The sequence below is a fragment of the Rhipicephalus sanguineus genome, chromosome 1 (genome assembly GCF_013339695.2).
Source record: "Rhipicephalus sanguineus isolate Rsan-2018 chromosome 1, BIME_Rsan_1.4, whole genome shotgun sequence".
In the NCBI taxonomy this organism is placed as follows: domain Eukaryota; kingdom Metazoa; phylum Arthropoda; class Arachnida; order Ixodida; family Ixodidae; genus Rhipicephalus; species Rhipicephalus sanguineus.
In genome coordinates this window covers 119074286-119089654 of record NC_051176.1, presented here as the reverse complement: position 1 = coordinate 119089654, position 15369 = coordinate 119074286, and the positions used below count along the sequence as shown (strand labels likewise).

At 39.5% G+C, this 15369-nt stretch overlaps 1 protein-coding gene across 6 annotated transcripts in view; it reads left to right on the top strand.

The window, feature by feature from the left end:
• Positions 1-15369, top strand: part of LOC119396806 (glutamine--fructose-6-phosphate aminotransferase [isomerizing] 2) — an 82067-nt gene that overhangs the window by 43793 nt on the left and 22905 nt on the right. The window contains exons 5-9 of one of the 6 annotated variants that reach the window (XM_049416107.1): positions 902-1089; positions 3370-3431; positions 4062-4141; positions 7483-7500; positions 13906-13926. In XM_049416107.1, coding sequence (XP_049272064.1) covers positions 902-1089; positions 3370-3431; positions 4062-4141; positions 7483-7500; positions 13906-13926 — 369 coding nt within the window. Of the gene's footprint in view, positions 1-901; positions 1090-3369; positions 3432-4061; positions 4142-7482; positions 7501-9003; positions 9052-13905; positions 13927-15369 lie in introns of all 6 variants that reach the window. The other 5 variants (XM_037664138.2, XM_037664178.2, XM_037664155.2 and 2 more) reach the window with 5 other exon arrangements.

Here is a 15369-nt window from a genome sequence, read left to right as displayed (position 1 = left end):
TGTGGAACCCTGTATGGAACATCCTCAAGGCTATGATCATGAAATATCATGCATTCATTAAATAGAAACAAAATGGCAAGAAAAAGCTCATAATTAGTCCTTTGTACAAAATAACTTGTTGCTAGGCAAGTTGGTGCAGATTGCGTATGTTTCTTTTACCAGTGAAAAAGAAAAAAAAAATGAGCGCCATAGAAAACACAACTTACATGGGTGATTTTTTTTTCCCCTGTTAATTACAGAATGGCATCAGAATAAGCATTTTTCTCAAGCATGCACCATATGTTGTGTGTGTGTGTTTTTCATGAGGTGTCTGTTTTTTTTTTTTCATCATTAAGTTAAGTACTACAGGTCCTTTGTACCATTGTTGTCATAGAAAAATAGAATTATATTTTTTTTCTTGGCCACTGTGGTGACCTAGTGGTTACTGTGCTTGGCTGCTGAGCCGAAAGACACGGGTTCGATCCCGGCTGCAATGGTTGCATTTCAATGAAGGTGAAATACTAGAGGCCCATGTACTATGCGTTTTCAGTGCACATTAAAGAATACCCAGGTGGTCGAAATTAACCGGAGCACTCCATTATGGTGTCTCTTATAGCCTGAGCCGCTTTGGGAAGTTAAACCCCATAAACGAAACCGAACATAATTTTCTCGAAATCACTTTTTTGCATTGCCTTTTTATGATTTGAACATTTTTCTTCTCCATGCTCAGAAAAATTTGCCAATGTCATCTGCTTTCTGGATGTCCTCAATTACATTTTCTTGTCATTACTTTTATTGTCATTATCTACAATGTTTAGCCGTAGTAAAGCATTTTAAAATGTTTTGTTTTACTTGAAGTCCAATGAGTACATGCTGTTTTAGCTTGTCTAACCTGCAGTCATGCATGCTCCGATCTATACAGAGTTTGTGGTTGTCCACAATGGTATAATTACCAACTACAAGGACATCAAGCAGTTCCTGATTCAGAAGGGGTGCCAGTTTGAATCTGACACTGACACGGAGGTTATTGCGAAATTCATCAAACATATCCATGACACCCATCCAGACCTAAACTTCAGGGAGTTGGTGGAACAAGTCATCCAGCAGCTGGTGAGGTCTTCCCAGCTATTGTAATTTCCCTTGCTTATACAGTATACAGTATGGCATTGGTGCATTCCTGAGTGTTGCATTTGTATCCTCTTGGCCTCTGTGCTCACATGGACTGGGTTCTTGGCTCTTTAGTTCTTTGATCCTTTAAAAAACATGCCAGTAGGTTTAGGCTGTGGATAACACCATGCACCAGTGAAGCACCTTTCTCTTTTGATACTTTGTGATTGAATCTATCTGAATGTTGTCTGGATAAACAACTAAGTCCATGCCTCAGCTATGACAGGCTTAAAAAAGTCTTTAATCGTGTACCGACATCTCTTGGTTCTGAGAAAACAAAAATGCTTCTGAGAATAGAAAGCACCCAGACACAGTGAGTCAGTGAATGCTTTCCCACGGACTTGCTCGCCAAGGAAAAAAACTAATTTCTTGGATGCCTACAAATGGGTGCCCTTTCGACGTGCTTTAGAAGTGCTGAAAAAAGATCGTATGCATTTTCAATTGGTCAGTAAAGGGTTTTACTACCAGATCTGACACTGAGCAGCGACATGAATAGTCATCCAGAAAACAACTTTTGACAGAAAAATTCGTAACCCGGCTTCGCACAAGGTGTGTGGTACCAAAAGGTATTTGCTACAATCTGAGAATTATTTTTGCTGATTTCAAATTGATTTCATTCGTATAAGTAAAGCTTCCTGTGCCAACATTGCACCACTCTGCCCTGGTTGGTGCATGTTTTAACAAAATAAATGAAGCTTCACTATAAAAACACCCAAGAAGCCAAATAGTGGCATTGCAAAACACAACAAAGGCGCACTGCTTTAAAACAAAAGCGTGTTGGGAAGAGAGTGGTTGGCCCTCCGGTTGATGCGCTACTCCTGTGTGCTATGCTTCATGCGCAAAACAAGCAACCTCCAGGGCAGTGGTTCTCAAATGGGGGTCCGCAGAACCCAGGGCGTCTGCGAGGCCATTTTTGGTGGTCCGCAAAACTTATGCCTGAAAAAAATACAAGAAAAAAGGTTTATTTGGAGGCACACTATGTCCAGTGACAGCGGCCCCTTCAGATTCTTGGTATGCTTCACCGTACAACATGCTTGCACTGCGGCGGAGCTGACTTGTGCTGTTCCTTCCATGAGATGCTGTAAAGTTTTTGTTGTAGTTTTCTACGACATATGCATGCGAGCATGCTTTTTCCAGGCTTTCATATTTGAAAAGCAAACATAGCTAGAAACAGGTGGCTTCAGACGGTACAACTTAATGACAAGCTGTTGAGATTGAATTGACACGGCACTTATGTTTGACCATTGTTTGACAGGTAGAAATAAAAGACCTAATTCACGCTGCATGTTGTGTTAGTTTCTGCCCCCCCCTCCCCCCCCCCCCCCCCCCCACTTTTCCTCACTGCAAGGGGTCCCCCATCAGTTCCACCTGTATAAAAGGGGTCCCTGAAACATCCACGGCTGAGAACCCCTGCTCCAGGGGATAAACATAAATCTTGAGTCTCCCACTAGAGTGCTTCAAACTAGATTGTGGTGCCTGCACGTAAGAGACTAAACTTATGTTAGAATTTGGAGGTCAGACTCTCCAAAAATGTTATGTATGTCGCATTCCCTATTCTACTGCCCAGCTGTTCGGCAATCTGCTTTCTACCCTCCTCCTCCTTCCCTTTCCATCACCACTTGTTATGACTGGATCGGCACTGAAGAGGAAGAACAGCACCGAATTGTCACGCACAGACACTACGCCTATTATCACACATACTTTCAGCCTTTTTTATAGATGCTTTTCACATGCTCTAGCTAAGAACTACAAACACTTAATACACACCTCTCACAAAATGCATACAGGAGCCGCCGCACATACGCATTTAAAAAGGGCCTGCTTATCAGGAACAAGCCATACTTATAAAAAGTTGCAAGGCATTCAAAATCTTTTTTTTTTTTCTGTGTATCCAAGATCTTATGCAACAATAAGGGGGAAATACTCTTGCACGGTGCCCAACATCAAATAAATATAATGCATAATATAGTCAGTGTACAGTAAAGAGCAGTGGTTACTGCTGAAATCTGAAGGCTCAGACTAGTTCTCAAAAGTAAAGAAAAATTGAGAATATGAGTCGTGTAATGTTTCCATAAATGCTGAGAGTATGATCTTTGTATTGCTTGTATTATTGATTGTGCACAAAAAATGATTGTGCACAGTGTGCCTTCTAGGGCTTCTTTATTCCTCTGTATGAACAGTTATCATGCAGTATAGTTTCTAAGCAAGCTTTCTCCTCTTTAGGAGGGAGCCTTTGCACTGGTATTCAAGAGCAAGAAGTTCCCACACCAGTGTGTTGCCACAAGGTAACAAGATTTTTTTACTTGGCGTTTTTTCTTCTTTTTTTTTAATGTACACAGTTGTGACTAGCAGTTAGTAATACTGAGAAAGATACTTAACACAATAACATCCCCTATACTTTCCTTGGCATTATTGTCTGTTAGTTATCATTATTGTTGTGTCTAACAAAGAAAAACGAGCCCTTAAAAGTCACCCTCTTTCCTTCATTCATAGCGAGGGTCTCGTTCTGGCAGACTTGATACCTTCAGGTAGTATGCGAGGGATTATTGGTCAGCTGCCGGCTCGTAAAAGGATCATGTGCTACGTGACTCCAACAGGCAGAAAAAAGAGTGTTTCACCCTCCCCGCCATGGCTGCGATCGGCGCTGACTGAGACTCCTAGGTTTAAATTCACATATATACCCCATAAAGTGGATGGGGGGACGACCGTCGCCGTAGCTCAGTGGTAGATCATCGAACGCGTTATTCGAAGGTTGCAGGTTCGGTCCCTACCAGCGGCAAGTTATTTTTTCATCCACTTTACTTTCTTCACATTTATATCCTAATTACTACAAATAACGTTCCCTATAGTTCCCTTGGTATTGTTTGTTAGTTATCATTATTATTGAGCAAGATGTTGACTTCCATCTGATTTAGGCGGGGAAGCCCCTTGCTGGTTGGCCTGAAGACCAAGTCCTATCTCTCGACAGAGTTCATCCCAGTCTTGTACAGCAAAGGTGGGAATGTCATACCTTCTCACAAATGTTCACAATTTTCACTCTTTCAATGGCTTTTGGCTGATTTAAAATCTCTGTATGCCTGTGTAACAGGGTCATCTATTTGTACTTGGACATGTGACCAGTGCTGTTATCCTCTGATATTCCCCATGTTTATTGGGAGTGTTCTAATACATTGCAATGCAATGGCGTTAGGGGCACTGTACAGATGCAGTGTGTACAAATTCGCATGTAACCATTTTGTAAACCAAGTGGCCAGACCTAGTCTAGCACAAGCTTGCTCTTTAGTAAATACCACAGGGCAAACAAGGACACATGAACACGCGGCACGAGACAATATTACTATTGTCGTTTCGTGTTGTTGCATGTTCTTCCTGTTTGCCTGTTCGCCCTGCACTATTCACTGTGAAGTTCATGTACAAAGAAATCCAAATTTCAACTGCGTTGCAGCTCACTCATTTGTGAACTGCACGAACCCTTCAAGAGGTTGCTTTATGCTACTGGCATAACTTTAGGGCCTATGCAACAGTGGCTTCTTTTGTCTTGAGCTTTTTGCTACTTAGTACCTTATTTTCTTTAAATCATGAGTTGAGCTAATTGGTAGTGCAGTGTAGATATTCTCCAAATTTAAGTGCTGAATTTGTGTACTGTGACATGTTCATTTACGGGACAACTTCATTTTAAGTAGATGAGAAGCACAAATAGAACTGATTACTTTCTCAAGTCCAAATCAATACTCCAACTTTAGTGAGTAAGTAATGCAGCATGTTGGAAGTAAAATTGAGAATTGAGTGTAATATGTACCTGTGAACAAATTAAATATGAACCCAATAATTCAGACATGATGCACGAATTTTGTTCTGAGGTGTTGGAGAAGGGAGTTTGCAATGGTTTACTTCCAATCAGAGCAATATAGTAGTAACGATTCAATAATATGTCCTATGTCCTTTATACCTATTCTGATCTAAGTTTTCACATTTGTGTGCCATGTACATATTAAGGCTATTTGAAAGTGACTTTGAGAGAAGAGTGACCAGCTTAAACCAACACAACAGAAGACAAGTGACCAATAATTTGTTGACCAATAATCCTGACCAATGACCAATAATCCTGTTAATATATTTCTTTACTGCTTCACTGCAGCCGATGTTATCATATGTAAAATCTCAGATATTATTATTATTGATATCGTAGTTCACCTGGCCTGTCCAGTCGCTCTGCATCTCTTGTCAGATGTTTATCTGCTGTGCACTATCTTTCTCTAAGTCTGAGAAAGCACTCGCTGGGCTTAAACAGATCAGGCATATTTTATTTGGATGAGGTGAAAGCATTAATGCATTAGGATTTATTTTTTAAGAAGCGAACTGCACATTTTGTGTACAGAGGGTTTTATTGGCAGTTTCTAGCGATCGTCTAAGGTTAAAACAATTAACTAATGACATTTGGCTTGCATTGTGCATGAATAACGCTGGTTGACCTGTGATGCAAACATACTGTGGTGGTGTAGCACACTAGTGGGTTGGTCACGCTGTGACTAAATTTTAATGGAACAAGTGCATAACAGGAAGGGAAGAAAACCAAAAACCAATTCCTGTTATTCCCAGCCCCCTCACAACACCCATCCTGAGTGGGGTTGGTCATATGCAAGCAATTGTTTTTATACAAGAGATACACCAGAGCCAATCCTTAAAAACAAAAAAAAAACATCTTGCAACATTCATGCTTTTTTGAGGGGCACAAGTTTCAGTGCCCAGATATGGCAGAGCTGTAACAGTGTTCTGACAGTAGATGACCCTGTGCATGTTGGCCACTGATAGCAGACTCGCTTCTTGTGTCATCAATGCCCTGTGTGCATTTAGCTGAATAAATTACTTTCATCATTATGTTTTTAGCCTAGGCAACAATGCTGATGCACTGGTTAACTTTGATTAGGAAGATATATTTCATTTGTTATGTGGTACAGGGGTGTCGAACCGAAAACAATGTTACCTTCTGCTATTTGCAAAAAAAAATTGATTCTTCAGCTCTGTGATGGGAAGAAAATTATGGTCCATTATGGTTGAAAGTGGCTCGCATCGAAATGTTAAATGGAGATGTTCATTGTAGCAATATCAGATGTGCCTGCATTACTGGAAGGTTACAAGGAAAACCGTATTTACTTAAATATAAGGCATATCTTATTTCGAAATCTTTACCCTGAAAGTCACCCTCAGCCTTATATGCAAAGGCTGATAGATTCAGTACCTTTCAGTATAGAACGGCAATGCCACACTTCTGGCAATACAAATTTTAGACGGGAGCATAACTTGTAGAAATACTATAGTACAGGGGTCGGATGGTGAATCGGGGTTTTATTTCAAGACCGAAATTGGTTCCATTCTACAGCTTGTGCAAATCGGCAATTGTGCTAAAGTCTACCGTAATTGGGCAGAAATCTAAACTGCACTGCTTGTCGCCACACTAAGCCAAAGCAAATGCCGTTGATCATGTTTGTTGTCAACAAGCCATAGGGGAACTAAGTGCCGGCTCAACAGCTGCCCAAAAGCAGTTGCGAAATATTTCAAAATGGGGCATTTACATAATGGAACATTCCAGAAAGTGGAATTTACTAGGATACGTTTATTTAATGAAGCTTTTTTTCTATATTAGATTAGGAACGAACTAAAGTTTCATGTTCTGTTGCAGTCATCAACCATTTTTTAAAATATATAATCATGACATTGCCACTAGGCCCCCTTACACATAACGCAACTTGAGACTGCACAGTGCTCCGCTTGATCTTTCGGACTACACCTGTGGACAGCATGAAGGTGCCGGGTGTCATTGCGAGCAGAATGAGATGTTGCTTTGCTGGTCACTTGCAAGATCGACACAATATTTTGCTTTGGTAAACGTTTTTTTTTTTAATTCACTGTTAGCAGTAGTATCGCTAGCAACCATTATTGACCCTACTATTTGGCCACAGATGAATATGCACAAGTTTCAAAATGAATTGAGCTGGAATAACGTGGTTTGTTTGATTTGTATGGTAATACTTTATGTAAAAGAATACTCCAGTTCACTTAATGAGAGAATACTATTTGTTCTAGTTTTCAGTTCGACACATTTTGCTAGTGTCTAAAATTGAAGTTGTAGGCTTATAAGTAGTTTATTTTGTATTTTTTTAATAGCTTAGCTTTTAACATATATATATATATATATATATATATATATATATATATATATATATATATATATATATATATATATCCTTCATTATGTATTATTGCTAGTCTTTTAGAAAATGTACTTCACTTGTGCACTAAAAGAAATTTGATTTGTTTTATATCTTTTGCAACCAGCCTTAACAATGGATCACAGTACGTAAGTTTTGGTAATTAGTGTGGGTTTTCCTTTAGTTCACAAGGTTTAACTTTTGTGCATTGTTTTTCAAAGCATTTGATTTGGAGGGGCCATGTGATGCTTAGTTTTCTTCTTAAAGCTTCCTTAACGGCTGCGTGTTAGCTACTGAACAAGTGCGCTACATTAAAGGGGCCTTGCAACACATTTGCGAGTTATAATGGAGTATCTCGCTAGTAGCGCATGACGCTTCACGAACTATATATTTGGCTCGCGTGTTCTTGGTAGCCTCGACTATGGATTGGTTTTCTGACCATGCTCAAAAAGTGTTGCAGGGCCCCTTTAAATATTGAACCCTACACGTTAATTCACTAACACTTTACATTAGTACCTTTTTTTTCCCCCTTAGGTTATTGTTTTCAGCTTTTTATTGACTCTCAAGTGAATGTTACAAAGTGCTTATAAATCCTTAAAATGACAATAAAGAAGGACATGCAATTAAAGCTTGATCACTAATTTACATCCCAAGATGCCAGAAAGATCACTGTGACCATAAGCAGAGGGCTGATTATCTAGGAAAGATTTAGCAATGAAAGATGAATAGCAACATTAATATTGTAAGTTGGGCTTGTAAACAGTATATTGGGAAAAATTCATGTGTGCCCTCCGTGTACCTTGTTTGAACCACACATAAGGGCAGATGTTGCCCTAGAAGTGGAAATGAAGCAGGGGTACCATTGCTAGCACCACTATCCCAGCCATATATCGCTTATTGCACACTCACTGTTCCCGAGCCTCTTGACTCAGTGGTGGCATGCTACTGACTTGAAGGTCACTGGATTGAATCCCGGCCGGAGCGGTTGCATTTCGATGCAGGTGCAATGCTAGAGGCCCATTTGCTTGGATTTAGGTGCATGTTAAAAAACCCCAGGTGGTTGAAATTTCCAGAGTCCTCCACTGCGGCGTGTCTCGTGGTTTTGGGACATACAACCCCAACAATTATTAATCAGTGGTGGCACGAGTGGGAGGTCAGTCATCTTATGTAGAGCACCCGACCAGGGTAAAAAAAAATCTGGCTGGTAATTCCTATATTCCACATATCCTGTGTTTTTCTTTCAATGCTGAATTCATTTGAATTTATTTGACGCAGCGATTCCCTTTAGTGTCTCTTTAATAAGACAGTGTAACCACTAATTAAGGCAGTCTCTCAAATTAGTCATGCAAAGCAGTGTTCATTCACATGGCTGGAACAGTTGATGACAGTAGTAATGACACAGTGATAGTATCGCAGTTTTCTTGTGCACTTGGAACCATGAGCTTACCAAATATTTAATCTGCTGCTCTTGTGGATTACATGGATCTAAATTTTTATTTCCATAGGTTAAGTGGTCAATTGCTATTGAAGGTCGCAACTGTAGTTCTGCAGCTTATTATCCATGGCCCCTTCAATTCACTGTGTATGAGTCTAACTGATAGCTGGCTTGCCTGCCTCCTTCTCTGCCCCCCTCTCTATTTCTCAAAAGGTGGCGGTTTCTCTTTTGGCACTGGTGCTTTGACCTGTCCTCTGGGGTGTAGGTTCCTTTTTATGCCTTCCCAGTCTGTTTTGCATGTCTTTGTTTGCTTTGTGGCATCTTGCTGAGTGGAGTGACCTTTGTGTGTTAAAATTTTACTTTATGACTTTTCTGACAGAAGTGAACAGTGCAAAGAACAGGACAAAAATTTTCGGGAAGACAAGTACAGCACTGAATAACCACCAATATTTGTGATCAGTTCACAGCAGTATTTAAGAAACATAACAATGCAAAGGTGATATCAGCAATCAGTTTTGACTCGTGAAAAAATGGGGTAATTTTAACTGCCTTAGTGTGGTTATAACATGTTACAAGATTTTTTGAGCCACTACCTTTATTATAGTACTTGTACTCTATGTATTTGCTGTTTCCTTTATCTATGGCATTAATATTTGTCCTGTTTATGACAAAATATTGACTAATAGCTTTTCTCAGAGGCTCATAAGGAAAGTATCGTGCTAAATGTATTGTTTACAGTTACATTTCATTTAACAAGTTTGGAACTTCCCAGTTGTAATTCATTAATGTTCTTAGTAGTATATAGTGAACAAGGCAGCATACTTACGCAGGAGTCTCTGTGTTTTATGTTCAGTGTATGAAAAGCTCAATTTTTTTTGCACTTCTCACAAGGATGTTCTCGCAATATTGGCCTTAAATTGGGCATTTACCGAACGTTGGTTCTAAACTACATTTCTTTATATTGTTTTACGGTGTTTGGCCGGATTGCTGACAAGATGTGAGTACTACACATGTTCCCAGAAGTGGCAGCGTAGACATTAACTATAATGTCCAGGATAGCAAACTCCCATAGAAAAAGAGCACTCTGTAGACAGCTGTGCACTTAATATAAGCTGGCCTTTGCATATGCTTTGTTAAAATTATTGGTTCTTAGCACTCTCTTTTGTCTTCCTTAAGTTTGTTCTTTGCACTGGTACTCTCCTAGCTGTTTCAGTAATGACCAGCTGTGTTCATAACAGTGCAAATGGTGTGTTGCTGGTGTGTGTTGCCAAAGTAATGTTGCTAACAGCTGACAGTGTGATACAAGCATGCGTTACTTAGAGGGGTTATACCATTTGCGACATTAAATTGTGTACATGCAATCATGGTTATTAATTTAATTTTGAATATGTCCATAAAACAACATGTATAGGTAGTCACTGCCTGCAGTGTAGTTTTGTTGTAAATGCTAGTAACTTGTGTTTCTCCAGTTTCTCTTGTGTTTATGTAGTAATTTCTCCCATTGTTTATTTCCTTTATGGTATTTCTGTTCCCTATGAATTTGCCCTAGTCATGCTTAAGTACTGAAGAAAGCCTTCATAGGGTGCCACATTTTTTTATCTTTTTTTTTATCCATCAGTAAGATCAATAAGAGCAAAACCTAAATTGATTGTTCAAGTAGAAGAATTTTGCTTGACCAGTTACGCCATTTTTTTTTTACCTTTCATTTGTTGAAGTTTGCAATGCCAGTGGTGTTTATGCTGCAATCTTGCTTATAGCATTAATTAATATAATGTACAGTAGTATCTCACTAAATGGAAATAATTTAAACAGAACAGCAGTTTGTATTTGTATAGCGAAAAAAACTTTTGGTCGTAAGAAATAAGATTTTCACGACTCTGTAAACAGGTGCACAGAAGCAAGCTCTAAAAGATCTTCCCCAAGACAGGGACAATCTGAAATATTTCTTGCAACATCTGCCGTCTGTCCAGAAAGCCATCTCTATTGAATGGTAACAGACAATTGGAGTAGTAAGAGCTATATGTGTTTTTAATGTTACCAGTGCATTCGTGAAAGCTAAACTTTCCAAGTCTTATTAATCTAATAGTTGTCAACTGTGTCCCCTTACCGCAGGACAAACTAGCTGATACATTCACCTCTTAGTACTTGGCATAATTACAGATGGTGCTGCATGTATTTTTCAGTAAACTGAAAATAGGGAACTGTTAAATAGGAAACATTTTTCCAGTTCCCTCCTGAGGTTCTATTTAACAAGGTTCTGTAACTGTAGGTTAAAACCTCTTCCTATAAATATTTTTAGTTGCATTTTGATATGATACTGCCATAATATGCACTCGCATTTGAACTTCCTTAGCACGGCTAAACTTGAAATAGCCTTTAAAGACTGTTAGCTGCAATGAGGTATTATATCTTTTATGCTTGGAAAAAATGTGTGCAACTAGTACTCTTAAACAGCATCTTGTAGATCACTGTCTGGTTTATAACACTTAGTTTATAATTTCAATGGATCAAATATGCCCAGTCATGAAGCATTGTTGGTTTCTAAACTAAAATATTTAGATCTTGCATTAGTTTGTCTGCAGTGATGTGAAGTGTTTGAGCATGCTTCCTAGTGTTGTTCTAGCTTTGAGAGATTGCATCAAGCTCTTGCATGTGTGTGTGAGCACTCTTTTTGTGTGTTGCATGCACACGTATGTTGTGTTGTCTTTCTCTCTACCTGCTCCACTGTGCAGCCTTTTAAAGTTGTGTCCCCCATCCATGATATACCCCCTTTCTTTGCATGATCAATGTTCTTTTTCTATTTTCATTGCCTGCTGCTATCTTACTGAGCCCCTTTTCGGCATGCAGAATGTGGCAGCCAAAATGAACAAGGTAGACACCATTTTCATGTTCCCTCTCTGACCTGTGCACACCAACCACAGCACCTGCATGATGTTCTGTCAGCGTCCTGTGTCCTTCGTGATGCTTACAAGTAACTGCCAGTTGCCTTACAAGTGTAACCAAAACTCCACAGACAAGCTGCCAGTTTTATTCATTAAAAGACAGGGAGTACAGTTGGGATAATGAAGCACATGAAAGTACATTTGTATGTGCACCATGTGTTCTGTTAGCTTTACAGTGGTAAACAATGCTGTAAGTGAACAAAGAATTCTGCCGTGGGCTTATGTTTGAGATATAGAGGAGTTATGCGTATCATTTGACCCTTTTCATGGCACCTTGTCTGACATGGAAAATGCTCGACTTTGCTGCTCTGCTGTTTTACTTTTACATACATAAATATATGAACACTTTTAATTTCTAAGCTAGAAAAAACATGGCTGCTCTGTAGCTCGACTGTGTTGTTATGTCCACCTGAAAATGCTATTAAGTGCATTTGAAGGGAGCAAGTCGTTTGAATTTTGCTTTCATCTTTATGCTATTGTACAATGTCAGTCCCAGTTGGAAAATAAAGTAATATCGTAATAAATGTTGCAGCCATAGGATATTGCACTTCATTCCTGTGGTTATATAACACGGCAGAACATACTTTATAGAATTGTAGAATTTAACCATTTTGCTACTGTTTTTTAAAGGAATGTCACAGATATAACGAGCAGCTGCCTGGTTCACAGTTAGTTTTTTCTAGATTCACTTGGTCAGAACTGACCTCCCTTTAAAGTTTGTAGTATCCAAATGCTGATTTTGTTTTCTTTGGGTACTGCTAATGTGTATAGAGCTAGGACCGCTGTCAAGTCGCACAGCTTTGCAATAGCATGTAAACTAGGAACTATGAAGAATGTAAGCTAGGACTGAGTGGGTCTTCCTGGTACTGAAAAAAATAAAACAACTATGCAGACACTTTGAACTGGAGAAGTTACTCTACAGTGAATAGCATTATTTGGTGTCACTCATATGAGCTTATGCTATTTGTTAACCCCAACATCAATGAATCGCTAATGGAACCACCGATACGAGAAACATCGGAGATAATTATTTCAAAGGACATCACATGTGCTGTGGCAGATGTGAGTCGGCACGTAGCAATTTTGTAACTAAACATCGCATCAGATCGATGTTTGTGTAACAGACAGACGGAGCTTATCATGTAGAAGGTTGTGTACTTTTTGGAGAAAACCTGTCCCCCGAGTCTCAAACCATGCAATTCTATTCATATGTGAGAACGCATGGTTAGTGTTTAGGAGGATGGCGGAATAAAATGGGTTTGAAAACTTGGACGGCCTCTTTGTAAGCGATTTAGGCATGTCCTATGTCTTCAGGAATGGAAGCCAACAAGATAATAGTTAGAAACGCAGTTATGTGCGCTCTGTTATTAACCTTTTTCACTGACACTCCGAAGCGTTGGAGGCTGTGCATTGACGTTGTCGAGACTGGCATTTTGTTGTACAGCCAGCGCTGTGAAAAGCTGCTCTTTCTCAATCTGTTAATTTACCTCCATTAGTGCAGGGGAAGCTGCAAATAGTACAATGAAATGACATGTATTAACATTGTGTGAATGCTCCTTATATTTATTTCATGTTTTCACTGCATTCACTGCCTCTCCAGATACAACTTATGCAAAAAAACGTTACTTGCTTGTTCTGTGAGCTATGGAGTGGACATCTAAACACAGAAGACATGAATTAAAAATTTCTTATACCATTTGGAGCCAGTGTTTCAGAGCTCTATTGCTCAGTCACTGCAGTGCAGCCATGGCAAGCCAGTGTGGCAGGTTCCTTTGCAGAGAAAAGAACGTAGAAATAGTTTATAAAGTCTGAACTGGAAGGAAGTGATGGCAAAAAGTCTGCTTTTATGTAGCAAAAAATAACCACTGAAATAACGCGCCACACACACAAAAAAAGACCTTGCTGTCAAAAGGTTCTACAAAATGGAACTCACCCCTGTTATGCTCAGTTATAGTGGCATGCTGTCTATGTTTGAAATCTGGCAAAGCATATTATAGTACCTGTAACATTTGTACCTTGCCTGATATTATATGCATATGTGCCTGCTGTGTTTTGTGCATGCCTACACTGTCGAATAGCGTGTGACCAATGTTGTTGTCTCTCCTGGCCTCGCCTGCCTCCCAAACAACCCTCACTCTCTCCTGCCCTCCTCTTCCTCTGGTCTTGGGTGCAGAAAAAGACGACACCCAGACAGGTAGTAGATTCTGCTTCTGGTCAACCACCACTTACTTCCATATAGTCTTTCGACGCTATTTGTTGTAAAGGGAACTTGTGTGTAGGTTCAGGAAACCAGCTAGCATAAACCGCATTCTGTAGTCCGGTAAAACCTTGGAAAATAATATTTTCAATTGCAGCTGCTGCCTGTTTGTTAATGTTGCATGTCTGCTTCCTTCAGCAAATCATTTGGAGTAATGATGTGGCCAGTGCAAATGTAATTAATGCAGCAAAAAAGTGTGTTGTGTAAACTTGACACATCATTGATATTGATCATTTTGTACAAGTGCATCAAGTCAGTTTGGCAGGCCCTTGTGAATCATCAAGCAGCACATTTGGGTGCCCTGCATAGACAGTTTAATTTGTCAAGTTTTAAATGTCTACCCAAGGAGACGTGACATAGCTATAACCACAGCTTGATAGGAGGGCAATTTTTAGGTACTTGTATCTTTCACAATTTCTCTCTCTGTCATAAAATAGTTGAGCAAGTATTCCATGAGGAATACTGTGTATGCCTAAACAGTACTCTATAGTAAGGTATGCGACATCACTAAAATGTCAAATTACCGTGAGCTGGAGTTCCCTGTACAATGAATATGGATCGATTGACTTGCACATGAACCTTACCGGCCAGTCCTTCTATATATACTTATGTTAATTCTTTGCCATAGAATTGCAATTCAGAATTAACGAACATTCTTGTAGTGCATTTGTAGGATCTGTTGGTGGGGATATAGGTTCATAGAGGCATAAGGATAGAGAAAGTGAGCCGTCTAAAGGCAGTAGATGTAGAATGAACTGGAAAACTTCTAATTTTTTCTGTATTCCTGTGTAAGCATCATTTGGAACCTAATTTAATTGAGAACTGGTGTTCATAAATGCTAATTAGTGTCAGCATAAAAGAGCAAAGATGGCAGAAGGGAGAGCATAGCAGCATTTCTGTGCAGTGTGATTGCAGCGGTGTTCGTCAGATCTGCATATTTGAGGGAAATGTCACCCTCAGGGCTGGAGCTAGTTCGAGAATAAGCCAGCGATATTACTTGCAAATTTTGTAACAGCATTAGTGGCATTATTTTTGCTTGTGTTAGTGAAGGTGAAACTTGTTGTAGGCTAAAAAACGTTGGCAGGCTAGTTGGTTTGCATCCATGAAGAGTGAGTAAGCGTGACTAGACAGGGACGTAGAAAGAAAACGGACAAGGACACAGTGTTACCTTTAACTGATGTTTTATTTTCGCTCGAACCGATAAATGTACCGAGTGAGTGGAAATAACAGAAACAACAAATGGACAATCAGTGGTTATATCGTGTAAAAGGACGTATGTTGGTCAGACCGGCAGATCTATCAACCAGAGACTAAAAGAGCATCATTATAACGTCATAAAAGCCATCTCAAGTCATTTGGGCATTCATTGCCAAAATCGTG